The sequence below is a fragment of the Symphalangus syndactylus genome, chromosome 12 (genome assembly GCF_028878055.3).
Source record: "Symphalangus syndactylus isolate Jambi chromosome 12, NHGRI_mSymSyn1-v2.1_pri, whole genome shotgun sequence".
In the NCBI taxonomy this organism is placed as follows: domain Eukaryota; kingdom Metazoa; phylum Chordata; class Mammalia; order Primates; family Hylobatidae; genus Symphalangus; species Symphalangus syndactylus.
In genome coordinates this window covers 137,808,319-137,836,266 of record NC_072441.2, presented here as the reverse complement: position 1 = coordinate 137,836,266, position 27,948 = coordinate 137,808,319, and the positions used below count along the sequence as shown (strand labels likewise).

The following is a 27,948-nucleotide window of genomic DNA, read 5'->3' as shown; positions in this document are numbered from 1 at the left end:
TTCAAGAAAAAAAAAAAAAAAACATAAAACTTTTACTGGTTGTTTAAAGAAGTCTCCACAATAAACATTTCAAATTTATAAAATCCCTTGCAGCAGTACACCGTAATTTACTTGATACTGGCTCATCATTAGACATGTAGGTTATTTCTTGGCTTTCACGATAAAGATGGGAGTGCAATGGAGCCTCTTCACTCCGTGCATGGGTGAAATTTCCTGATACTGAGTTGCAGAAGCATGATTACCAGCTCATTTTCATGTCTCTTTAAACAGTGCCAGTTGCTCAGTTTACACGAGAGTACATTTCACCTCCACGTTATAAGCACAGATGTACACATGTATGTACACACATGCATATGTTTGTATAAGCACACAGATGCACATACGCTTAGACAGACATTATACATACAGATGTATTTATTCGTACGTAGTTCTCCAGTACACCCTACAGGTCAAGGACACTGCCTGCCCCACCCTCAGTCCCACTCAAAGGTCAGCCCTTAAGCAGCTGTGCCTCAGCCCTGGTGTCCCTTGGCCACTTGATTGAACAACCAGTGAATCCAGAGACCAACCTTTGACCTGTGACATCATCTGCCACAAACAAATGCACGGGCAGGAGAGGCTCCCTCCCTCTCACGAGCATGGACAAGAGCTGCTGAGACAGGGAGGCTGTGACCTGCAGATGCTAACATGGGAAGGAGGCCCAGAGAGAATCCACTGGGCAGGGCTTGAGTCACGGTGAGTCAAGGTTATGGGGAAGCAGCAGAAATACAAGGAACAGAGCCCAGGCACACAGGAAAAGGCAAGTGAGGTCACAACGGGAAGAGAACAGAGCAGCCTGAGTGGGGTGGTGACGGTCACCAGTCCAGGCACTGGAGTGTCACTCCGCAGACTGGCTGACACATGGGGACAGCCTGGGGCCCAGGGCAGCCCTCCTGGCCCTACGTGCAGCTCTGTCCTGTGACTCCCTGGGGAGCCCTGCCTGCCAAGGGGCCTGGGAGGCCATCAGTCCTGCAGGCTTTCCTCACTATTTGCTTCTGTGCAGCTGTGTTCAAGGGTATTATGGGGGGTCTCCCAGACACAGGATAGAATGTCGCATTAGATCAGTTACACCACAGACCCTCACAGAACCCCTCTGAGCCAGGCCTGCCTTGGGTGCTGGGAACCCCTCTGTAGGTCTCACAGGCCAAGCGAGCCTGACTAGGGAGCCTTGGAAGCAGCTAATCCCGGGTTCCCATTTTACAGAAGCAGAAACTAAGGCCCAGAGAGAGCAGCAACTGTCCAAGGTCCCAGAGCAAGGTGGGTCAGGGCCAGGATTGTCATATACTTTCCAGCAAACTGCAGGGCCCAGCTGGGTGTGGCTGGGGGAGATGGGGGTGGTGAAGGGAACTAACAGCGGGTCTCGGTTCAGAGCCCTGCATCTGGCAGGCCTGAAGAAGCTCCCGCACCCCCAGCCCTCTCCTTCCAGAGCCTAAAGCCTCCTTTCTCCATCAGCTCTGCTTCTTGCCCACCCATTCTTGGGCAGGACTCCCTGGCTCCAGCTGGCTGCAGGGAAGGCCAAGCAGTCCAGGTGGGGGGCTCTCAGGCTGCCCAGCTGTGGGCAGACCCCTTCCAGAAAGGCAGAGGTGGAGGCCCAGAGGGTCACTTGTCCGCTTCTCGATACCTCAGCCTTTTCCACACTGCTCCTGGGAAACTGACGCCCAGGGCAAATCAGGTGCCCCTCTCCAGGAGCCCCAAAAGGCACCCCACTGCCCACTAGATGACATTTCATTTCAAGCCCCCAACCCCAGCCATAATCCCTGGCCCCTTTTCCACACCCCCAGGCTGTCCCCTCCATGAGCGCCAACTCTCCCTGCCCCGCTCTCCTTCCCAGGATCTGGCCTTTCCTGCAGGGTGAGGCTCCAATGGGCCCCTTGGAAAATCTGTCCTTGACCAGTGAGAATTTACTGCTCTGACCACATGCTCCCATTGGCCTGGGAACCCCCAGAGCTACACTTATGCAATGCATGCACCATGCCAGGCTTGGCTGTCAACAGCACGTGCACACGCGTGCGTGCACACACACACACACACACACAATCTTAATTTTAGTTTTTGAGACTATAGATTCAGGAGGAAATGCCTCACAGCCTCTTGGGTTACAACGGACCATCACACAAGTGGCCAGTTTGGGCCTCCATTCCAGAGAGGAGGGCCTAAGTGTCTGGTGTGAATGACGCAGGAACAATTCAAATGAAGCTGAGAAAACTCATCTAGTCCCTTGGTTAGGGTTCTAGAACTCCTCCCGTCCTAGGCTGTAGCCTTTGGCCACACACAGATAGAGGAAGCTTCCTGGTGGATTTCAGCACTGGCAGCCTCTCCCTTCTCCGTCTCTCCCATCACCCTGTCCCTTCCCTTGGAGATGGTCCTGCTTTCCTTCTACGGACATCTAGAAGCTTGACATCGCAAAGGTCCCAGGAGGAGAGATGTGGGAGGACGAGGGGAGGCTTCAGGGAAACAAAATTTAACAACAAAGGCCCCAGAAGAAATATCAGATAACGGATAAAAACGTTCAAGAAGGCCGGGTGCAATGGCTCAAGCCTGTACTTCGGGAGGCCAAGGCAGGTGGATCACCTGAGGCCCAGAGTTTGAGACCAGCCTGGCCAATGTGGGGAAACCCCATCTCTACTGTTAAAAATATATATACAAAAATTAGCTAGGCGTGGTGGCACATGCCTGTAATCTGTGCTACTTGAGAGGCTGAGACACGAGAATTGCTTGAACCCGGGAAGCAGAGGTTGCAGTGAGCTGAGTTTGGACCACTGTACTCTAGCCTAGGTGACAGAGCGAGATTCTGTCTAAAAAAGAAAAAACAATTACAGTAAGCTAAGGTTAATTGGCCCAACTCAGTGGCTCATGTCTGTAATCCCAGCACTTTGGGAGGCTGAGGCAGGTGGATCACTTGAGCTCAAGCATTCAAGACCAGCCTGGGCAACATGGTGAAACTCCATTTCTATAAATAAATACATACATAAAAATAAACAAAAATAAGCAGGCACTGTGATGTGCGCCTGTAGTCCCAGCTACTCAGGAGGCTGAGTTGGGAGGATTGCTTGAGCCCAGGAGGCAGAGGTTGCATTGAGATCACACCATTGCACTCCAGCCTGAGCGACAGAGCCAGACCCTGCCTCAGAAAAAAAAAAAAAAAAGAAAAGAAAAGAAAAGAAAAGAAAAAAGAAAGAGAAGGAAAAAGAAAAAACAAGCTCGTGAAGACAGCATGTCTTTCGATCACAAACTCACATCTTTGCTCACCTATTTCTCATTGCACTAGTAAAATGGCCCTTTAGGTGTACTCTGGGTGGAGTGATTTTCTCCCTCGTCAGTTTTTCTCTCTATTTCATGGTTCGAGTACCAGGGAGGCGCTTGAATGAAGACTTGGTGTGAATGCGCTGGGGCTGCGCACGCTCTGTGTAAACATCGCAGAGCAAAGAGGACATCCGTTCCTCACCACTGCACACCTGCGCCTTGCAGTGCTCGAGGAACACAGTGAGGAGCTGATCTGTTTTCCTGTTGTTTTTAATTAAAGTCGCAGCTCTCTAGAGGAGCACTGTCTACCTAGGGAGGAAAGTAGGAGGCCAGTAGCAAACCCCTCCCAGCGCTGGGGAAATGTATTCCCCTGGGGAACCCGGTGGGATCCCCTGAGGATAGCACCACCCCGCCCAAATCCGGGTCCCGTCAGGGTGCCACCTGCTGCATGGGCCTGAGGTTCGGGGACACAGCAAAGGCACACCCCGTGCTCTTTCTGACGTCGTCCACCGTCAGGCCCTCCCAGAGCTCCGTCAGCGTCAGCCCTCTCTTCCTGTGCACGTCGAACACGGCCTTCTCGGTGATGATGCGGTCCACGCACCCCTTCCCGGTCAGCGGCATGCTGCATTTCTCCAGGATCTTGGGGGTGTTGTCGTTTGTGCAGTGCTGCATGGTGACCACCACTCTGGTCTTCTGACTGGACACCAAGTCCATGGCACCGCCCATGCCTTTCACCTTCTTGCCAGGGATCATCCAGTTCGCCAGGTCGCCGTATTTGGAAACCTGCATGGCTCCGAGCATAGTTAGTTGGATGTGTCCCCCTCGGATCATGGCGAAGGAGTCGTCGCTGGCGAAGAAGCAGCCCCCGGGAAGCACCGTGACCGTCTGCTTGCCTGCATTGATGAGGTCGGCATCCACCTCATCTTCCGTGGGAAACGGGCCCAGGCCCAGGATCCCGTTCTCACTGTGAAGATGGACGGTCATGCTGGGGTTGATGAAGTTGCTGGCCAGCAGGGGGATGCCTATGCCCAGATTGGCGTACATGCCGTCCTTAAATTCCAGAGCTGCGCGTCTAATGATGCGCGTCCTGGCGTCCTCTTCCTTTCCAGCGTCTCCATCTTCCTCTTTCCAGATCGTTAAGCGCTCAATTCGTTTCTCGTATTTCTGCCCCTTTATCACGCGATCTACATAAATGTTAGGAACGTGGATATCTTCTGGGGGGAAAGCCCCCACGTCCACGATCTCTTCCACCTCCACCGCCGTGACGTCTGCAGCTTTGCACATGGGCACGTTGAAATTGCGGGCGCTTCTCCTGAAGACCACGTTTCCTGCCCGGTCGGCCTTCCACCCTTTCACCAGGGCGAAGTCCGCCCGGATGGCGCGCTCCAAAAGGAAGTGGTCGCCGTTGAACTCCCTCACCTCTCGGGGCTGGCTCATGAGTGCCAGGTGGCCGTCCGGGGTGTAGCGGATGGGGGCGCCCCCTTCCTGGACCAGGGTCCCGTAGCCCGTGGGGGTGTAGAAGGCGGGCACCCCGGCGCCCCCCGCGCGGATGCGCTCGGCCAGGGTGCCCTGGGGCGTGAGCTCCAGCTCCAGCTCTCCTGCCAGGTACTGGCTCTCGCACAGCGTGTTCTCGCCCACGTAGGAACAGACGATGCGGCGGACCTGCCTGGCGGCCAGCAGGAGGCCCAGGCCGAAGTCCTCCACGCCCAAGTTGCTGCTGACCACCTGCAGGTCTTTCACGCGGGTCCTGAGCAGCGCGGCGATCAGGTTCTCGGGGATCCCGCAGAGCCCGAAGCCCCCGACCATGACGGTCGCCCCGTCAGAGATGTCCTTCACCATCTCCACCGGGTCCGTGTAGAACTTGGCGCGGGGCCGGGGGCTGGTGGCAAAGCAGCGGGCGCAGCCCTGGGACAGCGCGAGCCCTGAGCCGCCGGCGGGGACCCCGCGCCCGAGCGCCGATGCCAGGAGCCGCAGCGCCGCCATAGTCGGCCCGGGTCGGAGGCCAGGACAGGCGGTGTGAGCCCCGCGTGCGCCTCGGGCCGCGCGTCACAGAGCAGGGAGGACGCCCGCCCGCGCGCTAACGCGCTCCCTCCCAGCAGGTCTCCCCGGCCAGGCGCAGCCTCCAGGCCAGGACCGCGACCCACGACAGGGAGGGGGCCGCTCCCCGGCTCCGCCCTGGGCTGGGGTCCCCCGAGTCAGTCCTCCGTGTCCAGCGCACAGGCCCCGGGCGCAGGACAGAGCTGAGGTCAGGCTCCGCGTGAAGGGCACAGGCCAGATCCCCTTGCCCCAGTGGAGCCTCAGACACAAACTCCAGCCGCCCCGCCCAAGCTTCCCAGCAGCTTCCCCAGCTCATTAGAGATACCAAGTGTCTAATAAGCAGGCGCCGCTGGGTGACACCGACGCTCATAAACACCTTCACTGGGCATCTCTGTGCCAAGCACCCTCCTTTAATCCTGTGACAACCCGGAGAGTGAGTGCCTGCCCCACTACAGCCCCCCAGAGCTCAAGTTCACCCCTCACTGCGACAGTGGGGACACTATCCCTCACCTCCATCAGGAAGGGTCCCTGCTCTGAAGAGTCCCCCCGCTTGTCCTCTGCATCCCCCCGCCCTCTCCACCTCCCCCACTCCAGCTCCCTGCTCCAACTTGTGCGGAATTTTGCAGTTTTCTTCCCTCTGCACAGAATCACTCCATCACCACAGCAGTGTGCAGGCATCTCCTCACCTGTAAAGGACCTGCCTTGTCCCGGGTTCTCTCCAGCCCCAGCCCATGTCTCTGCTCCCCTTCCCCAGCAAGGTTCTGGAAAGAGCTGTCTCCTGCCTCCACTGCCTGTCTCCCTCCACCTCCTCAGTCAGACCCACACTCCACGGATATTTGGACCATCAACAACCTCTGTGATGGCAAAACCCTTGGTCACTTCTCTGTTCTTGCCTTCAGCGCCCACAGCAGGACACAAATGACAAACCCTTGCTTCTGGAAACACCTTACTCTGGTGTCTGGGTCACCTCATCCTCCAGGTGTCCTGCTCCCTCCCTGGCTGGTCTCTGTGGGCTCTCTGTGGCCCCTACTTGTGAGGTCTCTGGATGTTGGAGGTCCCAGGGCTCTGGGCCAGGCCCTCTTTCTTCTCCATCACTACCCTCCTTCCCTAGATGACCTGGTCCCATCCCATGCTTTAAACCCACTTACATGCCAGCACTTCTCCCGCCTGGGTCTTCACGCTCACCTGTCCCTGGAATGGCATTTCCATGAGGACCAGTAATCTCAGTAACATCCCAAGGGGCTCAGTAATATTCCAGCCAAAAGAGAACCCTTGGCCACCCACCTCAAACCTGCCCTTCATCTATCTTTTCTGCAAAAAGAAAAATCTATTGAAAAAAATCCACTGGCTTCAACCACACATCATTCAGGCTTCCTCCCATTCCCTCACCTCCTCACCAGCTATAAGTGTGTCCTGACACTGAAATCGACTCATCTTTCTCCCTCTCCACTGCTACCAACAAGTCGCTCACAGCACCCACCTGGACCATTGTGGGGCCCCCACACGTCTCTCTGACTTCACTCTTGTCCATCTCAGTCTCCTCTCTCCACTGAAGTCAGGGGGTTCTTTACTTTATGCATATATTAAGTTTTAATTTTACAACAGTTGATAGTTACATAAAACTTTGCAAAGACGGTACAGAGGCTAAGGTGGGAGGATCGCTCGAGCCCAGGAGTTGGAGGTTACCGTGAGCTGTGATTGCGCCACTGCACTCCATCCAGCCTGAGCAACAGAGTGAAGCCCTGTCTCAAAAAAAAAAAAAAAAAAAAAAATACTACACAAGGAGTTCCCATACACCTGGACCCAGTTTCCTCTGGGAAATGTTAATATTTTACACTAGTAGGGTACCTTTCTCATAACTAATGAACCAGTACTGATATCTTATTATTAAGTAAACATCATGATTGATCTGGATTTCATAACTTTTCCCTAATGCTCTTTTGCTGGTCCAGGACTCCACCCAGGACCCCACATGCACTGAGCTGGTCTCCGTAGGTGCCTCTGGGCTCCTCCAATTTCCCAATCTTCCCTTTTTTTTGATGAGTTTGGCGGTTTTGAGAAGCGCTTGTCAGGTATTCTGCGGAAAGCACTTCTCTTTGGGTTTGACGGTTTTCTCATGGCTAGACTGGGGTTTCGGGTTCACGGAGGGGGCCCTCTGAGGCTCAGTGGCCTTCTCCTTCCCTTACACCCTGGGCACATGCTGGCGCCGTGCCTGTCACTGCAGTGAGCCTTCCTCACCTGGCTGAGGCGCTGCGCGTCAGGTCCCCCACGCCCTGTCCACACCGCACTTTCGGGAAGCAAGTCATTGGGTACAACCCATGGAAGGGGTGGGGAGCTCTGCTCCACCCCGAGAAGGGGTATCTCAGAGGGTTCTCTTTTAAAACCTGAATCAGATCCTGTCATCCTCCACTGCTATTAAATAAAATAAACGACGCTAAGAACCCCAGCACCTGGCCCTGGTTTACTCTGACTCAGAATGGCCCTGGGACCCCCGCCCTCACCACTGCTCCATGGCGCCCCCTTGCCGGGCCTCAAACACACCCATCTCGTGCCCACTTTGGCCTTTGTATTCCTCCTGCCTGGCATAAAAGAGGCTCTCCCCAGTGTCACCTGTGGAATGAACAAGGGCGTGAATCCCCATCCTGCGGAAGAGAAGACGGGGTCTGGAAAGGTAAGTCCCAGCCAAGGTCACTGAGGCAGGGCACTGCCGAGCTGGGCCTCAAACCCAGCCTCCTGGCCTCAGTGCCTGAGGGTACAGCCACTTCCCCTCCTTCCCTTCCCAGGACAGAAACTCCCAAGGTGGAGGCTGCTCTGTGGGAAGAACTGCCTGCTTCCTGGGAAGCAGACGGAGAGGAGGGAGCACCCCCACTGGGCCAGACCTTGTGCCCTGGACCTCAGTGACCCTTGCAGCGGGCACAGCTGGTGAAGCCAGGCACCCAGAGCCACAGGAAGCCATGACCACTGCCTGTGCTGGCACAGAGAAGCCCCAGGGGCTGCTCCCACAGAGCCCCCAGCCTCACCATCCTCAGTCTCCACATAGAGGCGGAGTCCCAGGTCCTTGTGACGCTTCAGCAACCAGCAGTCACTGGCTGCTGTGACATCCAGCACCAGCCAGCCCTCGTCTCCAGCTCGGAGCGTCTGAAGATCCAAAAAGAACAAGTCAGACTCCCTGTGGACATGAAAGAACAATTAACTGGCGGCCGGCACCGCTGCCTCCGTGTCTCCAGGGCCCACTGGGGGCTGTCACCGGAGTGTCTCCTACCTGACTCTGGCTGCACCCCTTCTGAGCCTCATCTCATTGCCTCAGCCCACAGAGGTGTACACATGGGGAAACTGAGGCTCAGTGGCTCAGTGACTCATCCAAGTCCCCACAGCCAGGATGGCAGAGCAGGGACTTGAAGGCAAGACTGTCGCTGGGGCTCTTCCCGCAGTGCAGGGGCCTCATGCCAAGCATCTTTCCCGTCTTTGAGGCTCCCTTTCAGCCCGCCACGACTCCCTGCTGGGCTGTCTTGACCATGAGACTGTGAGGCGGGCAGGGGCAGGGGGCACCTGGGCCAAGGGGAAGGCACCTGTTGGACTGCTCCTGGACCACCTGGAACATGCTGACGTGGAGGGTCCTGTTGAGCAGGTGGATGCTGGGCACCTTGTAGATCCGGAACTCTGCAGCTGTGACCGCCTCCCCAGCCGGGATCTGGGTCAGGTCAAAGCGGAACTCCTTCCAATGGGGCTCCTGGTGGCCCAGGGCATGGTCTCGTTCCACTAGAAGACACAGCAGAGCTGGGCTGGCACTCGGAATGTCAGAATGGCTCAGGCTCTGGAGTGGGCAGAGCTGGTGTGAGCCACCACCCCCAGCCACCCACTCAAGGTGGAGGGGACCCAGAGAGGCCTGGGTGGGGCCGGCTTCCTTTTGTGCAAACGTTTGTTCCAGGCTTGGTCCCGGGGTGTAGACAGGGCCGAGAGGCCCTGCAGCCAGGCTCACCCTGAGCCCTGCATCTGGCTGGTGCTCAGCAGGCCCCAGGCTCCAAACCCCTAACTCCTGTTGCGCCCCTTCTTGTCCCGTCTGGTCCTGGGACTCAGAGATGGGACAGAGGAGGGAGCCTCCTCTGGGAACTTCCAGGCTAAAGGGAAGATGAACATTGGACCCAAGGCAGAAAAGGTCCCCTCGGCCCTGCAGGGAAACCTGGTAGACAGGGACATAACCGACATAACCGATGGCATCTCAGGGGACACAAGCCATCCAGAGCCTGCCCACTGCCTGGATGGGAGGTGCGGCAGGGGAGGGCTCAGGGCTGACAGCTGAGCTGGGCGGAGGCATGAGTGCAAATGTGCCATGGTGTCAGGGAGACAGGCCTTGCAGGGGCCGGCCAGCCAGGGCAGAGGGCCAGAGCAGAGGGGCCTGAGGGCAGGGCAGGGAAAGCAAGCACTAGGAAACAGCAGAGGGCAGGAGACCCACATTTCCTTTCTGGAACAAGGTGGACGAGGAAGGAGGGAAACGTGGAAAGGAACAAGAAAAACCAGGGCAGGAGTGACAACTCCCAGAGAGGCCAGTCAGGTGCTGGGGAAGTCGGAGGGTCTCACTGGGTGGTGGGATCTGAGCAGGTGGCATCTGAACTGACTTTGAAGGGTGAGATGGTGTCTTGGTAGGTGGAGAAGGTGGCAGGGAGGGTGCTCTAGGTAGAGGGAACCTCGCATGCGCAGGGTGGAGGTGCCCACAGGTCAGCGATGTTGGAGACGGCACATGAGCTCTGCTGCGGCCTGCCTGCTGAGGGTGCGAATCCCGGGCCAGGAGCCTGGGCTGCGCCTCTGGCCAGTGGGAAGCACAGGGGACGGGGGCAGCAGGGAGGCGGCGTGGGTGGAGGGGAATTAGAAGACACGGTGGAGGCGAGGGTAGAGGCCGGGCTGGAAGTGAGATGGGCAGCAGGGCCCCGTGGCGGGGGCTGGGCTGCCAATCAAACAAAGGCTGCAGTTGCGGAATAAAGCCCACATCTCCCCAGGTGTCCGGAAATATCCGGAAATACCCAGGACGCTATATTTAGGGCAGTCTCACTTTAGCCTCCCGTCCCTTTCAAACTCTAGAAATCTGTGTTTCCGGAAAGCAGGGGTGGGAGCCGCCCAGTGCCTTCCCCAAAACCCAACACTGAGATTTCAATGATATGTTTGTGAGTCTTTTTAAAAATTCTCTCTGGTTACTGGGCTCAGTGACCACAGTCAGGTTTGGAAAAGCACCAGGCTGTGCGGGCCGAGGCGGATGTGGGGAGCACTTCCTGTCCTCGCGGTGGGGACCTGGTCCAGCCACGGGCAGGCGAACAGCTGTGCGGGGCAGGGGACGGGTCCAGACGTGTGTGGGCAGGAGGAGGTGGCCGCTCATCCCAGCCCAGGGCGGAGAAGAAATGAACTTGCCTTGTCCCACAGCACCCGAGGGTGTCTTTTGAAGTCTTACTTTTTGGTCAGAAATAATACTTTGAATTAAGTTTTTCTAAAGAAATGTATTCTTTCACTCATCTAATAAGTTCATCATGTTTAATTTAGAAATAAATTTATCCAGTTCTTACTGTGTGTACAACACTGTTCTGCGCAATACAACAATAAACGAGATACTTTTTCCACACACATGGAGTTTACGGTCTAACGGAAGACATAAAATACAAACAAAAAGCAAGTAAAATATGGGATGTCATTTCTATTGTTCTACTGTAAATGCTATGGAGGAAACAGAAAAGGTTATGGGCTCATGAGTAATGGGTGCTTTTCAAAGGGCCCTCCATATGGCCTTTGAGAAGGAAAAAGATGAAGATCAGACATGAACATTTTCTCAGGCATTGCTGATAGGAATGCTGTGTAGAGAAGGAATTTAGCAATACCTAGCAAAATTACATATGAATTTACCCTTTGACACAAGAATTCCAAAGACGTATTGGCAAAAATATGAAAAGACATATGCAGAGAGCAATTCGTTGGTCACAGGAAACAGACCAAGCTACACCTGGTTCCACAAGCACTTCTAAATGTTTATTTTCTACAAAATCATAAAAGCTGCCCCAAATGGTCTAACGCCGAACCAGCTTCTGTCTGGGGAAGCAGCAAATGAATTTGCTTCCTAAACCACCTAAACCACCTTAATGTGACTCCTGGGAAAATAAACAATCATGAATCACCAACCTGTGCTGATGGAACCCTCAGCCTCCTCCTCCAGCCTTGGATAAAGCAAACTTCGGAAGCAACCCCATGCTTCCAGGAAAGGCCCCTGTGGGCAGGAGGTGGCTTCCACTGGCCACATCTGGGGCCCTGTGCCTGCCACTCCAGGCTAGGCCTCCAGATGCCAAACCCTGCGACCCTCAGCCCAACATCAACAAGGGCTCTGGCTATTTTTGTGCCCTGGGCAATTTAGTCTCACCCAGACAACCTAAATCTGTCTTATTTCTGACCAAAAAGTGGGACTTCAAAAGACACCCTCATCCTCCAGCTCAGAGCAGAATCTTGTGGCCTGTGACCCGTCCCACCTCCCCTCAGACCCTCCCCACAGGAAGAGTGTCCCAGGGCCCTCCCTGCGCTGGCCCTGCCATCTGTCCCTCGGGCCTCTGTGCCTTCTGCCTGCAGACGCCTCCGCCAGAGTCCCTCCTGGAAGCTGCTCTCCCTGGGTGGCCCCGTCCCTCTCAGTCCGGCTGAGAAGCCTCCCAGTCCTCAGACCCCAGGCAGGTCAGGCTTTCAGCCTCTCCCGGCCCCCATGCCAGGGCTTGCTGTCTCTGGTTCGGCTGTTCCTCTGGACAGCGAGCCCTTGGAGGGCCGGGACGGAGCCACGTGGGTGGACACGGGAGGCTCGCATGTCGGCTCATCGGCCGCCGTGTTCCAGGGCCCCAGAGCGGGGGTGCCCCGGCCCCTTCTTCCCAAGGGCCTCTTGTCCCCAGGACAGCGGCTCAGTGTCCGGCACTCAGAGCCCTTTGGGCTGCGTATCACTGCCAGTCTGGGTGTGGCTACCATGTCCCCGTGTGACTCCATCAGAAGCCACTGACATTCCCATTGCTGTGGACCTGCCTCCTCTCCCGGCCTGGCCCCTGAGGGTGGACAGCGGCTCCCCCAGAGCCCCGGGGCGCATGGGCCGGGCCTGCCTGGCTGGTTCCACAGGCAGCAACGGCAGGGGGCAGGGGCACTTCAGACCCAAAAGAAGGCTTGGGCCCCACAGCCTCTGCAGGCCAAGGGAGGGCGGGACTCATGACCTGTTGGTTCTGCATCCTGAAGGGGCTCCTCCCACCCAGAAATCTCAGCACCGCCTCGAGGCGGGCCCAGGGCTCCATGCTGAGGTATTTCCAGCCGGGCCTCATCACTGGCTTGCTTCAAGGGCTGTTTCCATAAATGGTGCTGCTCTCATAATTACCGGCCCAGGCCTCAGACAGCTCTGGACCCCAAATTAAAAGGGAACACCCACACACGCCACCACATCAAGCCTGCCAAGGCCAAGAATAGATCCCAGGAGATGTGAGCAAGAAAGACGCAATTCCTCCAGTGAAATCCTGGGAAAGAACTGAACTGTGGGAATTTTCCAGAAACAAGTGGTCACGGTGACACATCCTCTCTTGCTTATGGGAAAGAGGTTCCGGGAGGAGGGGGGCTGGGAGCACCTCCCCACCCTGTGCCTCAGCCCGGAGGAGCCCCCATCAGCAGGCAGGGGGTGGGCACATTCTTTAGTCAGAGCTGGAAAGGCCTTCAGGCAACCCTGCAGAGATGGGGAAACTGAGGCCAAGGAGGGGCAGAGGGTTTCCAGGGTTAGATTAGAGGCCCATGTCAGATTAGAGGCCTGTGATGTGGATGTTCACACTTGGGGCCAGTGTGAAATGAGTGTCCCTGGAGTTCAATGGGACATATTGGGATGGGGGTCACCCGTCAACAAGGCCCTCCTATCAACAGACGTCCGGGAATGCCAGTGAAGCCACCTTCCTCCAGGCAGGGCTCTGTGGGGACTTGGGGTCCCAGGGGAGGGCCCAGGGAGCCGTGGCACCCATTGTCGGCCCACACACAGACAGGGAGGGCTGGCCCCACTCTGTCCCACCTGACCAGGCCCAGGCTCCTCCCTGCTCTTGGCACTCCCTGCCTCCTGCTGGGTTCCTCTTTCCCTCAATTTCCTGCCACTCAAGGGCTGGGTGCACCATGAGGGGTGCCAGGAAGAGTCAGACTTGGTCCCTATGCTCAGGTTGTTTAGGGGTTGCTGGGGAAGAGGAGAAAGAGGCGCTAGGTGGCCCCTGCATCACACAGACAGAAAGCGACTGGAATCCTAAGAGAAGTGCACGCAATGCAGGACAGGTGCTCCAGTGACGGTCACAGTCACGTACAGGGCTTTGGAAGAAGGAGGCAGAGAAGACTTTCTTTGAAAACATATTCAAGAGGGGTGGAAGAACTCTGAGGAAGAGAACTGAAGAGTCACCTAGGGAAAGGCTGAGAGGCGGGAGATGCTGTGCCAGGTCACACTTTTTAAGCACTGACCTGTGTGTCAGACACCATGCTGGGCACACGTGGTACGTCCTTTCTGTTCATGCTAACCTGACTGTGTTAGTTGTCTGTTGCTGTGTAACTCATTATGCAAATGCAGCAGTTTAAAACAACAAACACATATTGTTGCACATTGTTCTTAGGGCCAATAATCCAGGAACTTAGCTGGGTAGGTCTGGATCAGGGTCTCTCATGAGGTCACAGGCAAGCTGTCAGCTAGGGCTGCAGTCTCTGAAGACTTAGCTGGGGCTGACGGATCCACTTCCACACTCTGTCTTTAGCTGCTCACCATGTGGCCCTCTCCATAGGGCTGCTCACCTCATGACCTCCCCCAGAATGAGGCATCCGAGAGATGGAAGCCACAGTTTTTTATAGACTAATCCTGGCAGGGACCTATCACCACTAGTGTCATATTCTATTGGGCACACAGACCAGCACTGGCACAGTGTAGGAGGGGACACAGAACTCTGTGCATCCCAGGAGGCGGGACCATCGAGGGCCATGGTGAAGGCGGCACCATGACAACCCTCTGGGGGACATTATTCATCCCAGGTTATAGATGAGAGCACTAAAGATCCCAGAAGTTAACCGATTTGCACAAGGCCACAACTGGAAACATCCAAGGTGGGATTTGGGTCTAAGTCTGTCTGGACTCCAAAGTCTACATTCATTTCTCCTCATCCACGGCCTCTCCAAGCTGCAGATATGTCAAGGGAACACCAAGCGGTGCAGTTGACTAGAACGCTGAACTCTGAATGCCAGGCTGGGGAAATGTGAATTCCATTCTGGCTTGAAGGGACACACAGAAGCTCCTGAGCAGGAAAAGCCGTGATGGGATTCTCACTTCAGGAACTGGCATTTCAGGAACATGAAAGAGGCCAGGCGCAGTGGCTCACGCCTGTCATCTCAGCACTTTGGGAGGCTGACGTGGGTGGATGGCTTGAGCCCAGGAGCTGAAGACCAGCCTGGGCAACATCATGAGACCTCGTCTCTATAAAAAAATGTTTAAAAATTAGCTGGGCATGGTGGTGGGCACCTGCACTCCCCAGCTACTTGGGAGGCTGAGGTGGGAGGATCACTTGAGCCTGGGAGGTTGAGGCTGCAGCAAGCTAGTGATCGCACCACTGCACTCCAGCCTGGGTGACACAGCGAGACCCCATCTCCAGCCGGGAGCCATGCCTCCTCTCCTTCGGCCTTGTTTGTCTCCCAGAAAACGAGAGAAGGATCTTGTCGGTCTTCTGCGCTGTTGAACCCTCACAACCATGTTTGCCAAGCGGGTGAATGGACATTTCTCCCATTTGGGGATCATTCACATTGAGTTGTCTTTGGGCTTCTCTTTCTCAGTAAATGAGCAGACTTTGGGTTGGGCTGGGGCTATGCTTTTATTAGCCCCCAAGATAAACAGGAAGAGGAACAGCACACAGTAGGTTTGCAGCAGTGCTTGCTAAGGAGTGTTCATAGACTGCTCTTAAAGCCCTGAACGAGTCAACTTTCTCCATACCCAGGTCTTGCAGCCATCAACTTCCCCAGAACCCTGATGTGTGCAGGGTCCAGGACTATTCAGAAGGAACAGCTGCTACTCAAGATAGAGCCATCAGTTAAAGGAAATCACCAACTTTTGCTTCTGGTCTTGCCACTAACCAGCTGGCCTTGGGCTAAAAACAAATAAAGCTGACATTTAATGAGCACTGACCAGCCACTCTGTTCATAATTTTACACAGATTAACTCATTTAATACTCCTAATCATCTGATGAGGTAGCTCTCCCATTTTACAGATGAGGAAACTGAGGCTCAGAGCATTAAATAAATTAGACTATAATCGTATAAATTGTATCTTAGGTTAGGCTCTCTGAGCAACAGACACTGGGTCAGAAAGTTTACTGGGGAAACTGGAAAGTTTACTGCTTTTTGTAGTGAATGAAGGGAGCAAGTTTTGGATGCAACCACAACAAAGGCCTCAGATAACTGAGACTGCAGGGGAGCTCTGGGGCTGGTGGCCCTTTAGAGCTGTCTCTCCTTAAGGCAAGGGGGCTGGGCACTGGTACTGCCATAGACCAGCTGTTGGATGTTGGGTGTCCCCAGGGATGGTGCCTAACCTTGGGCAGTTCTTTGGGCCCAGTCAAGCAATACCTACAGAAGGGTAGAGCACGGTGGCTATCGCCTGTAATCTCAGCACTTTGGGAGGCCAAGGTGGGTGGATCACTTGAGGTCAGGAGTTCGAGACCAGCCTGACTAACATGATGAAACCCCATCTCTACTAAAAATACAAAATTAGCCGTGTGTGGTGGTGGGTGCCTGTACGCCCAGCTACTTGGGAGGGTGAGGCAGGAGAATTGCTTGAACCCAAGGAGGTTGCAGTGAGCCAAGATCGCGCCATTGCACTCCAGCATGGGTGACAAGAGCGAAACTCCATCTCAAAAAAAAAAAAAACCTAGAGAAGGACTCCCCTGTGAGCAGTCAACAGCCAGCACTCCAGGCAGCTGGGTCATGAGGGACTCAATGCTGAAGAGAAGCTCTGGGAAGCCCCCCACAGCATCCGGTACAAGGAGGCCTAGGTGGAATGAGGATCTCACCCAGGCAGCCTGGTCAGATCCTGGAGCTATGCTTTTTACTGCTCTGCTCTAGGTCCCTAAGTAAATGACTGGGGGGTAGGGCATAATCCCACAGGCCCTTCCCTCATAATACCCACAGCCACTTATTGAGCAGTGCCAGACACTTGCTAAGTTTCGTTTTTGTTTTTGTTTTTTTTGAGACGGAGTTTTGCTCCCGTTGCTCAGGCTGGAGTGCAATGGCGCAATCTCGGCTCACTGCAACGTCCACCTCTTGGATTCAAACGATTCTCCTGCCTCAGCCTCCCAAGTAGCTGGGATTACAGGCGCCCGCCACTATACCCAGCTAATTTTTGTATTTTTAGTAGAGACGGGGTTTCACCATGTTGTCCAGGCTGGTCTTTAACTCCTGACCTCAGGTGATCCACCCACCCCCCCCTTGGCCTCCCAAAGTGCTGGAATTGGCGTGAGCCACCGTGCCTGGCCAGACACTTGCTAAGTTTTTACGTGCCTTAACCTATTTAATCATTGTATTATGATACAGGCATTATTATTATTATTTAGAAAGAGTCTCGCTCTGTCTCCCAGGCAACCTCCATCTTCCGGGTTCCAGCAATTCTCTCGCCTCAGCCGCCCGAGTAGTTGGGACTACAGGCCTGCGCCACCATGCCTGGCTAATTTTTTTTGCATTTTTAGTAGAGACAAGGTTTCACCATGTTGGCCAGGCTGGTCTTGAACTCCTGACCTCAAGTGATCCGCCCGCCACAGCCTCCCAAAGTGCTGGGATTACAGGCACACACCACCACACCTGGCCGGATACAGGCATTATTATCCCAGTTTTAAAGATGAGGAAACTGAGATGCCGAGACTTTAAATGACCTGTTCAACAGCTCATAGCTCTTACGCAGTAGACCCAGAATTGAAAGCCAGTGAGCCCCACTCTAGGGTCACTAACCACCACTCTGCTGCCCCACTTCCAGGGCCTACCCTCCTACAGCTGTGATCTACCTTTCATATCTGCTCCTGTGGGTCTGTGCATCCAGGACCCGGGGCCAGTCACTTACACTCTTTGAGACTCAGCTTCCTCCTCTGTGAATGAGGGCAGTCATAATCATTTACTCCAGGGGTGAGAAAACACTGCAGAAATGGGTAGGACCAGTCACTAGGGATCGAAAGGGTACACCGTTCTGGTGGCCAGACAGAACTTTGGGGAAAAGGGATCCACCTTCAATTATTGCAAGGACAAATACCTTTGGGCATACAGTCACCCTAATAGCTGACTTTTAAGATGGATAAAAGATTTATTGTTAAATGAAAAACAACAAAGTTGCAAAACAGTGAGCATTAATGCATGCAGTTAAAAAAAAGAAAAAAGAAAACGCTGGGCACAGTGGTTCATGCCTGCAATCCCAGCACTTTGGGAGGCTGAGGCAGGAGGATCAGTTGAGGCCAGGAGTTTGAGACCAGCCTGGGCAATATAATGAGATCCCGCCTCTACAAAAGATTTAAAGCAATTACTTGGACATGGTGGTGCCCACCTGTAGTTCTAGCCATTCAGGAGGCTGAGGTGAGAACATTGCTTGAGGCCAGGAGTTTGCAGCTGCAGTAAGCTATGATCATGCCACTGCATTCCGGCCTGGGTGAAAGAGCAAGACCCTGTCTCTGAAAATAAAAACATATTTTTTAAGCAGTAGTCTCAGTTTACATCACACGTTCCCATTCAACACAGTCCATTTCAGCAGCACACACTGCATTTAATGGTGGGCCAGGCCCTGGGCTGTGTGGAGAGGCAGCTGCTATTTTGGAGAAGAGCAGAGGATGTGGAGGCAGGGAGATAACCTGCTGTGTGGCCTTAGGAAAACCACCTACCTGCTCTGAGCCTCTCTCTCCTCTCTTTCAAACACAGATGTGATGGCAATTGTGAGATACCAATGAAGGAAGAGGTTCTGGGCACGTGGGCATCGCTGGGTATCATCTCACACAAGCCCACAACAGCCCCATAAGATGAGTATCTCCATTTTACAGAGGAGGAAACTGAGGCTTGGGGAGGTTGACTGGAAAGCCCAGATCACACTGAGATCAGGTGTCAGTGTCAGGATGCAAATTCCGTGTGTGTGGGTCTCAGGTCAGAAACCCCCAATCTAGCCCTGTCTGTCCTGCCATTGTTCAGCCCCTCCTGTTTCCAGATGGGGCGTTGCTGTCTAGCACACCCGACAGTTACCTTTAGGGCTCATGTATGTATTATGTGTCTCTCGCACTAGAAAGCCATCTCCCTGAGGGCAGGGACTTTACTTTTCTCATTGTTATATCCCCAGCGACTAGAACAGTGCTTGGTCCATGGTAGGTGCTTCATAACTATTTGTTGAATGAATGAACGAGAAAATGAAAGAGGTCCCTAGTAAAGAACCAAAGGAAGTGGCCCTGGGGCCCACGGAGATGGTGCCACCCTTCCAGGTCACACGGCTGGCAAGGGCAGAGCAGGACCTGGGCCAGGTCCTGAATTCCCACTCAGTCCTGCTTCTCCCAAATCCAGACGGCTCTGTTCATCAACACCCCTGTCCATGGCCACCGGAGACCACAGGAGCAAATCTGTCTGATTCAGGAAGGGATCAGGACAAAAACGAAGCTGCCTGCATTCTGATCCTGGCTGGACTTCTGCCTGCTAGTCCTGCTTATGCCTTAGTTTCTCAATCTGGAACATGGGCACCTGCCTCTCTGCTGACGTGGGTGGAGAAGGATTCAGAAGGAGTGTGCAGAGGTGGTCCTTCCTGCCATCCTTCCTCCCTCAGGAGGGGCCGGGCTGGCCTGAGGCACTGGGGCCAAGGCATGGCGGTGTTGTGGGAAGGCGCCTCGGCCACAGAGCCACAGGGTCAGGGCTGGGAGGCACCTTGCTTTTCTGATGCCATCACCGTAGAATGGACGAGAAAGCAGAGGTCCAGGGAAGGGAAGGGCCGTGGCTCAGGACATGCAGGCGTTAATGGTGGACCCAGGCAGCACAAGAACCTGGGTCCTGCCTCCCAGCTTAGAGCTCTCCCCTCCCTGAGCACAGAGAGACCAGGGACAGAATCCAGCCGCTCCATCACTGTCCTGCCCAAGAGAGCCCAGGTCTACAGGCTGATATGGATGACGGGCCAGGCTCTGATCCCAGCCCTGGCCTCCCAGTGCAGGCTCTGAACATCACGACACAGGCTTGGCTTCCTAAAGCACCTGCTCTGCACAGAGGCCTGAGCCATGGTGGAAGGCCTGTGACAGCCCTGCCCCCTGGGTCCCACAGGCTGCCATCAAGAGTTGGGCCCTAGGGGCACCAGGCCTGGCTTTTCAGGAGTCAGATGAAGCTGATAGGAGAGGTGGAGCTGGCAGGAGCAGGTGTGGGAGCCTGGGTGTGGGCGGTGACACCACAGCAACCCTGCTATTAGATCCCTTGGTGGCCTCTGCCCGCATGCCTATAATCTCAGCTACTCGGGAGGCTGAGGCAGGAGAAGGGCCACCAACCTCCAGGGGCCTCCAAACATGGAGAGCATCCTGGTATGTGTCTATCCACTCCCCATCCACCCCGCCCCACCCAGCCTCAGTAATTACCAGTTAAAGCTACTCTAACTGAGAGAGTTCTACTAGTGCAGTTAGCACAGCAGAATAAAGAAGGTCTTTCTGACAGCTGGCTGCGCCCACCCGCAGCCTGGGCTTCCACTAACAACGATCTGCTTGTTAATCTCGCAGTGCTGGAGGCCCCGGGTCTTCATGAAATGCACAAAGCTGGTGTGGGAAGAAGCTGGGATTTGAAATCCGCAGCCGTGGATGTCACCCCGGATGTGCTGTGTGGCCCTGGGCTGGCTATTTAACCTCTCTGAGCCCATGAAACAGGGCTGGCAAAACAGTCTCACATGAATTAATTGAGGAATTGTAAGGCTGTGAAAGTTCACATGCTACTTTTCATTCTAAAAACAGGTACAAACACTTTTTGGCTGGCTTTTATAATCCATTTCTAAGTTTTACATGTGTACAAGACATGTGGAGATGTTCCTGTCACCTCCACACTAAGGCTGGGCCACAGCTGGGAGGCCAACAGTGCCCAGGTACAGGTTCACCCTCTGAGGGGAGCAGCACAGACTTTCTACTCCTGCCCCTCTACCAATCACACAACAACCCTGAGGACAGATCACCAGGCACCTCATTTTACAAGGAGCAACCAAGGCTGAGAGGGTGAGGAACTTCCCTAAGGTCACACAGAGGGGTAGGCCCTGCCCAATTCACAGCAACAGCCCCACCAGGCTGTGCATGCCTTGACCCAGGGGATGCCAGGGGAGGTAGGATGTGGGCTGGGTGGTGGTGACTCATTCTGATGGGCGGCTCCCCCGGGGACATTCTTGGACAACTCTTCTTGGTCCTGAGCCCAGTGTCAGCCTGTCCTGATGACAGAGCCCCAGCCCCAGCTTCACGGATGGTCTCCTCTGTCCCACATCCCCACCCTGTCCTCTAACTACAAAAGCAGCATCCAGATCCCACCGGCCAGAGTCCTGTGCCTGACACTGGGCGTTCAGCGATGGTGAACGGCTGCCTCCTGCTGCTCACCCCCACCACCAGCTCTGGGTTGCGGGAGGCAGAGGCTTGGCCATGCCCTCTTCTGCCCTAGTGTAGGAAGCAAATGGCTGATGGCCCCACAAAACCTGCTGCGGCTCAGTCCCCTGTGTTCCTCAGCCCAGACTCCTCAGAAAGCTCTCTGCACCCTGAAAGCCTGACCTGACAACAGAAATGTCATCTCATGGAGCCCTGGATGGACAGTCAGGCTTCCTGGGCCTGTCCTGGCTCAGCGGCGTAGAGGCTGCGCTGTCCTAGGCATGGCGCTGCCTCTCTGAGCCTCACTGTCCTCATCTGGGAGATAGGGATGAAGACCGTGGCTGCTATCAGGGTTGTCGCGAAGATGAAGAATTAATGATGCTGTCTGTGGAGGGAAGCTGATGGCCGGGGCCAGGGACCCCCTCCCTCCTCTCAGCCCCACAGCTCCCTGACTTTGGGCTGATCTGTGGTCCTTGGTTCCCCAGACCCCGGCCTGTCACTAGCCACAGACAGGAGGCGAAGCAGATGGGGGACCTGACCAACAGTAACTACACGACCATAGGCCAAAGAGTTTAGTACTGGAAAAAAAATTTCTGAGATCTTAAGGAATAAATAGCTCCAGGGTTTGATACAAGACATTTGCAGACAGGAAAAGCTGGGCTTCGCCCGGGAGAACAAAGTGGGTCCAGCTGCCCACTGGACCATTCCACAGGACCGGACACTCACCCCATACCAGATCACATCCCAGGTGTTGGGCCCAGGGCGACAAGGCCACAGTCCCTGCCCCAGCGAGCTGAGTTTGCTTCTTCCCCAGCCGCTCCCCTGACAGCCGCACCCCACCCAGGCTCCGCACAGGGAAGAGCCTGCTGTGGACTCAGGGCACGCGACTCAGCTCTGGTCACTCTGATGATGTGACCACAGGTTTCTACGCTGAACTTTGTCCCTCTCCTCAGTACTGCCCTTATCACAGTGACAGGCATCCTGGCCTCTGTTTACTCACCTGTCTCCCCAGGACCAGGATGTCTTCCCCGGGCAGCCCAGGTGGGCAAAGACATCACTTGATTCTTACTCCTGGGTGCGTTTGGGGCAGGGTGAAGGCAGCGCCTGGGAGTCCACAGTTCCCCCCACCCTGCTCCTGACCACCCCGCAGCCCAGGGGGCCCCATGACCCTTAGACCTTCCCTAACCACGGCGGTCCCACTCCCCTGTGGTTCGCGTCCACCGTCTGTGATTTCCCATTCGGCCAGGGCCCGGCAACGCCCGCGGAGGCGCGCCCCTCCCCTGCAGCCAGTTTACTCCGAGGGTCTCCGCGCTGGCGGCCGCACTCACCCATGTTGACGAAGCTCATGACCAGGTCGGCGCGGCCCAGGCGCCGCTCCGCGGGCGCGCCGTCCTCGTCGTCGTCGCCGCCGACCATGGCGTGGTACAGGTCCAGCATGAAGAGCGGCGCGGACGCGGGCAGCCGGGAGGCGGCGGGTGGCGCGCGGGGCCGGGGCCGCCCAGGCAGCCCGAGCACCGCCAGGATCTCGCGCTGCACGTCCCGGCGCTCGCGCGCGCCCAGACGTCGCTGGGGACAGCCGGGCGGGGGTCGCAGGCCGGGGCCGCCCCCGCCCAGCGCGCACAGCGCCAGGCCCAGGAGCCAGAGCGGGCCCGGGAGCGCGGCCATGGCGGGCCGGGGGCGCTCAGCGGGCGCGCATCGGCTCCGCGGCCGCCCCTGGGCCTGGGGACGCCCGGACGGCAAGGAGGCTGGGTTCGGCGGGCGGCGGGGCGGGGCGGGGCGGGCGGCGACTGCGGCCTCAGCGCGGTCCCTGGAGCGCCTCCCGCGCGGCACCTGTCCTGGCTCCTGGACGAGAGGACGCGGACGCCACCTCCTCGAGGCCGGGGCTACTCTGCGGACTGGGACTGTCGGCCAATCCGTCTGTCGCCGTCGTGCCCGCCAGTTCGGCTGTGTCCGCGGTCCGAGCAGCGCAGAGGCGATGGGCGAGCTCCTGCAGCCGCCCTCGCGGTGCGATTCCCGCGAGTCCCTGCCTTGCCCAGGGGTCGGTGTCGCCCGCCCCCACCCCGGGACTGACCAATGAGGGGGCGGGGGCGGGGCCTGGTCCCGGGGGCCACGCCCGCGAGGGGGCCCGGAGCTGCGGCCGGTGAGCGTGTGGTACGACCCCGAGGTGCTACCTCGGCGTGGCGGGTGGGCGGGCGGCCCGGGCGAGGGGCTCGCAGCCTGGGCGTCAGCGTGGTCATGGCCGTCGTGGCTCCCGCCGCGGGCCTCGGCGCAGAGATCCTAGGGCCGCGGCGCCGTTCCTGTCCCGCTAGTGGTGCGGCCCCGGCCGGCGCTGCCCGGCCGCCCTGCAGTGGCATGCGGGGGTCGCCGTGGCGTGCTGCAGGCGCCTCCTTCCCGGCAGCTGCTCAGCTGCTCCTCCCTGCGCCCCCACCTGGCTCCCGCGTGCGCCCGGGCAGCGCCCCAGGAGGGGCCCCCCCGCCAGCCCTTGCTGCGCGGCTTGCGCCCCTTGCGCCCCCAGTACTGATCCAGCTTTGCGGGGGAGACGCGCACCCGCCTCCTGCCTTTAGCCGGGCCAGGAGCTCTGGGGCCCTTCCAGAGCACCCGGGAGCTACCTGTGTGCGCACATCTTCTCAGTCGCCACGGCCCCGGTGCAGGCCTGGCAGGAGAAGGATCCCCGCGGAAATGCCTCGACTAACTCAGCCCCTTTCTGCACGCTCTGCTCTTCCCTGGGCGCGCTGTCGCCTTACTTATTCCTGCGTGGTTCAGGCGCTGCAGAAGGGGAAGGCACCTAGACTGCACTGGGAAGGCCCCTGGAGTTGACCTGGAGCGCCAGGAAAGGTCAGTGGAGGGAAGTGCTCCAAGCAGAGGGAAGAGTTTGTGCCAAGGCCCTGAGACCCCGGCGGGGGAGCCTAATAATGGCAGGTAACAGTCAGCACTTGCCACGCGCAAGGCATGTTCTGAGTGTGTGTCTCGTGTCATTTCTGTGATGCTTGCACATCGTCAGGGGGTACCTACCATTGGAACCTCCTCTTTTAACAAATGAGGAAACTGAGGCACACAGCCGTTAAGGGACTTACGCCAGGTCACACAGCAGCAGTGGAGCTGGGCTGGGGCAGGGGGGCAGCTGCTCAGTGGAACCTGGAAAGCCCAGGGGGTAAATGGCGGAGGCTGGAGGGGCTGGCAAGGGAGGGACCGCAAAGGGCCTCACAGGGGCTAGACGAGGGCCCTGGGCACCAGAGATTATGGTGCCCCCCATGTGGATTGAAGATTAAACCACCAAGCAAGTGTATAATTCCCCCAAAAATCACATTTTGAAGTCATCACTTCAATAAAAATGTCTATATTAAATAAATTATTAATGTAAATAGTCATTTGCTGGCGCCTTAAGCACATGCCTAGTCTGTCTTTTACCAAAGAAGTACATTTCTGCAAGGGTAAATAATAAAATGAAATAAAATAAATATTATTACACTATTCAGAGCACTAAAAGAACTACTTTTTCCTGATTACAAAGGTAACTTGCTTTTGTAGAAACTTTTGAAAATAGTTTCATAATCACTTTTGCACATCTTCAGGGGGTACATACCATTGGAACCTCCTCTTTTAACAAATGAGCAAACTGAGGCACACTGCGGTTAAGGGACTTACACCAGGTCAGTACAGAAAAGTAAAAATATTACCCCCAACAAATTTTAAAATCACCCAAATCCCTGTTTCCAGAGATAACCACTGGTAATATTTGATGTCTCTTTTTCTTACACGTATGTGTATTTTTTAATACAAAAAACAGGATCTTACTTGCTTTATTTGCTTCACGTTATATTGCAATATTTCACTATGCCATTAATTATTGCACACTTTTTTTACTGGCTTCGTGGTATTTTTTCATCATATTGCTATCATAATTTATTTAATCAAGCTTATGTTATGGGATAATATATTTATATTTATATATTATATAAAACGTTGTTATGAACAATCTTGTAGAATAATCTGTGCACATCCATGGTGATTTCTTTAGGATGAATTTCTAGAGATGGATTTTTGTTTGTTTTTTTTTTTTGAGACGGAGTCTTGCTCTGTCACCCAGGCTGGAGTGCAATGGTATGATCTTGGCTCACTGCAGCCTCCGCCTCCCGGGTTCAAGCGGTCTTTGTGCCTCAGCCCCCTGAGTAGCTGGGATTACAGGCGTGCGCCACCATGCTTGGCTAATTTTTGTATTTTTAGTATACACAGGGTTTTGCCATGTTGGACAGGCTAGTCTCGAACTCCTGGGCTCAGGTGATCTGCCCATCCCAGCTTCCCAAAGTGTTGGGATTATAGGCGTGTAGAGATGGAATATTTGAATCAAAGAGCATATACATTATTTATGGTTTTTGATACTTATTATCTGTTGCCTCAATAGCATGAGGGTGCTTATTTTCTATCACCCTTACCAACACTAGATATAACTGTTAAATACATAAATAAATCAATCTCTGCTGGTTCGATAGATGAAAACTTCTCTGCTGTTGTAACTTGCATGTGGAGGGTTACTACACACTGCCCTCTTGTTTTTGAAACGCTGTCCCCCCCCTGGCTTCAAGGACGCCTGCTCCCTTGCTGACCACTCCTCCCTGCCCACTTCTAAAACATGGATGTCCGCTGGGTCTGTCCACAGTCCCGTTCTCCCCTTAGATTCGACCTGGTGATGAGTGCATCCACCCTGGCTTCAGTGCCGCCATACAGTCACACCCAACTCCAAATATATTAGCAGGGCAGGCCTTCCTGCTAGATGCCAGAAGCTATATCCAATGACTGATAAGACATGACCAGAGCCAGAAGCCAAAACCCTGGCGCAGACATGTCCCTCCCTCCCGTGGGCAGTTCAGTCTATTGATTCTACCTTCAAATGCCTCTTGAATCCCTGAGCCTGTGCACGCTGCCTTGCACTCAGGTGTTTCATGGAGCACCTCCTCCCCACTGGTCTCCTTATTTCTCATCCCACCACCCACCCCACCCAGCCCTCACTCATTCCACAGAATGCATATTTCCAAATGAAAATCTGAATCCTTCCGTGGCCTTTAATTGCTTATAGCAGAATTTCCCCAGGTGAGGATTGTGAGGGCTTTCCTACAAAAAGGGTTCAGTACACATTGCACTATATATTTCCCCCTTGGTAGAGCCCTCATGCACTTAACTTAGCACTTTGTAAGCTCTAGAAGTCCTGCAGTAAAAATAAATAAATAAGTAAATTAAATAAATAAATAAATAAAAACCTGTTTAGCCTTAACTTGGCTTCTTCCAAATGCATGTGACTATAGCTTTTTAGTTTTTTGAGGACCACATCTTGGGGACCAGCAAGGCACAATGTGATAAGTGCCCAGGACCCAGTGGTCTGGCATCATTACCTGGCCCCTGCTGCTGACCCATCTCCATAGTCTTTTTTTTTTTTTTTTTTTGAGACGGAGTCTCGCTCTGTTGCCCAGGCTGGAGTGCAGTAGCACAATCTCGGCTCACTGCAACCTCTGCCTCCCGGGTTCAAGCAATCTTCCTGCCTTAGCCTCCCGAGTAGCTGGGATTACAGGCACCCACCACCACGGCCAGCTAATTTTTGTATTTTTAGTAGAGACAGGGTTTCACCATATTGGTCAGGCTGGTCTCGAACTCCTGACCTCAGATGATCCACCCGCCTCGGCCTCCCGAAGTGCTGAGATTACAGGCGTGAACCGCTGCTCTAGGCCAAGAGTTTTCTAATTCCATCGTTTTTCTACATTTATTAGTTAATATTCTTATTCTATGATGAAATAGAGCTTTCCGTTCTCCCCAATGTATTTATTCATTTATCTATTTATATCATATAAACACCTGGATTCCTATTTTTCTCAACGAACTACAACCCATTACTTGATATCTATTTTGAAGGTCATACTATGTTAGATTTGGCCAGTGGAAGATGCTTCAAGTTGGCAGCTGCGCCCTTTAGTGTGTCTTCATAATTCTTTGAGTGTTTCTTTATTTTCTGGCACAGCAAGGTATTCTAGGTTCATCTTGTACATTTCTTGCTCCAGCCCTGCAGTCAGCCATTTCGACGAGGAGCCCTAGTCCGGCACTGGAGAATGCCATCTATAATGGGTGCCAAAGATGCTCAGTGCTGCCAGAGTGCCACTGATTCCAGGCAGCCTCAGCAGACAGAACAAGGAAATACATCAATGTGTGTGTTCAGACACATACACATCTAGATCTATTTTTTGTTGTTGTTGAGACGGAGTCTCGCTCTGTTACCCAGGCTGGAGTGCAGTGGCGTGATCTTGGCTCACTGCAGCCTCCACCTCCTGGGTTCCAGGGATTCTCCTGCCTCTGCCTCCCAGGTAACTGGGATTATAGGCATCCACCACCATGCCCGGCTAATTTTTGTATTTTTAGTAGAGACGGGGTTTCATCATGTTGGCCAGGCTGGTCTCGAAATCCTGGCCTCAGGTGATCCACCCACCTAGGCTTCCCAAAGTGCTGGGGTTACAGGTGTGAGCCACCGCAGCCAGCCATTTTCATTGTTTTTTAGTTGTTCTTACATTTTTGAGCTTCCATCTGGGGTTATTTTCTTTCTGACAGAAAAGCACCTTATGGTATTTCCTTCAATATAGGGCTGCTGGAAAGAACTATCTTTTTAATTTTTTGTCTGAAAAAGTCTTATGTTACCTTAATTTTTAAAGGATATTTTTGCTGAGTATAGAGTTCTAGACAGGCAGAGATTTTCTTTAAGCCCTTTGAGTACAGTTGGCCCTCTCTATCAGGATTCTGCATCTATGGATTCAACCAACCATGGATCAAAAATATTTGGAGAGGGCCGGGCGCGGTGGCTCACGCTTGTAATCCCAGCACTTTGGGAGGCCGAGGCGGGCGGATCACGAGGTCAGGAGATCGAGACCATGGTGAAACCCTGTCTCTACTAAATGTATAAAAAAAAAATAAGCCGGGCGCGGTGGCGGGCGCCTGTAGTCCCAGCTACTTGGAGAGGCTGAGGCAGGAGAATGGCGTGAATCCGGGAGGCGGAGCTTGCAGTGAGCC

At 54.8% G+C, this 27,948-nt stretch overlaps 3 protein-coding genes across 4 annotated transcripts in view; 1 reads left to right on the top strand and 2 right to left on the bottom strand.

Moving 5' to 3' along the window:
- Positions 1-23,137, bottom strand: part of BMP8B (bone morphogenetic protein 8b) — a 31,958-nt gene extending 8,821 nt beyond the window's left edge. The window contains exons 1-3 of the mRNA XM_055255200.2: positions 22,233-23,137; positions 8,889-9,078; positions 8,340-8,488 (exon numbers count right to left, since the gene is read on the bottom strand). Of these exons, the coding sequence (XP_055111175.1) occupies positions 8,340-8,488; positions 8,889-9,078; positions 22,233-22,569 (676 nt within the window). The 5' untranslated portion in view covers positions 22,570-23,137. The remainder of the gene's footprint in view (positions 1-8,339; positions 8,489-8,888; positions 9,079-22,232) is intronic.
- Positions 3,537-5,844, bottom strand: OXCT2 (3-oxoacid CoA-transferase 2). Of its 2 annotated transcripts, XM_055255193.2 has the most exons (2): positions 4,018-5,844; positions 3,537-3,948 (listed from the first exon to the last, which is right to left on the bottom strand). In XM_055255193.2, the coding sequence occupies exons 1-2, from the start codon at positions 5,263-5,265 to the stop codon at positions 3,712-3,714; spliced, it is 1,485 nt and encodes a 494-aa protein (XP_055111168.1). In that variant the 5' UTR covers positions 5,266-5,844; the 3' UTR covers positions 3,537-3,711. The 2 variants fall into 2 exon arrangements, with proteins under 2 accessions (XP_055111168.1, XP_055111167.1); XM_055255192.2 differs by having other exon boundaries at positions 3,537-5,838.
- Positions 22,978-24,253, top strand: LOC129468964 (sterile alpha motif domain-containing protein 1-like). The gene has a single exon (XM_055255006.1). It carries the CDS (start codon positions 22,978-22,980, stop codon positions 23,719-23,721), a length of 744 nt encoding a protein of 247 aa, XP_055110981.1. The 3' UTR covers positions 23,722-24,253.
- The last annotated feature ends 3,695 nt before the right edge of the window (positions 24,254-27,948 follow it).

Bases quoted from the DNA above. Each gene is read 5' to 3' on its own strand.
- OXCT2 (XM_055255192.2), bottom strand. From the start codon at position 5,265: ATGGCGGCGCTGCGGCTCCTGGCATCGGCGCTCGGGCGCGGGGTCCCC.
- LOC129468964 (XM_055255006.1), top strand. From the start codon at position 22,978: ATGAGGGGGCGGGGGCGGGGCCTGGTCCCGGGGGCCACGCCCGCGAGG.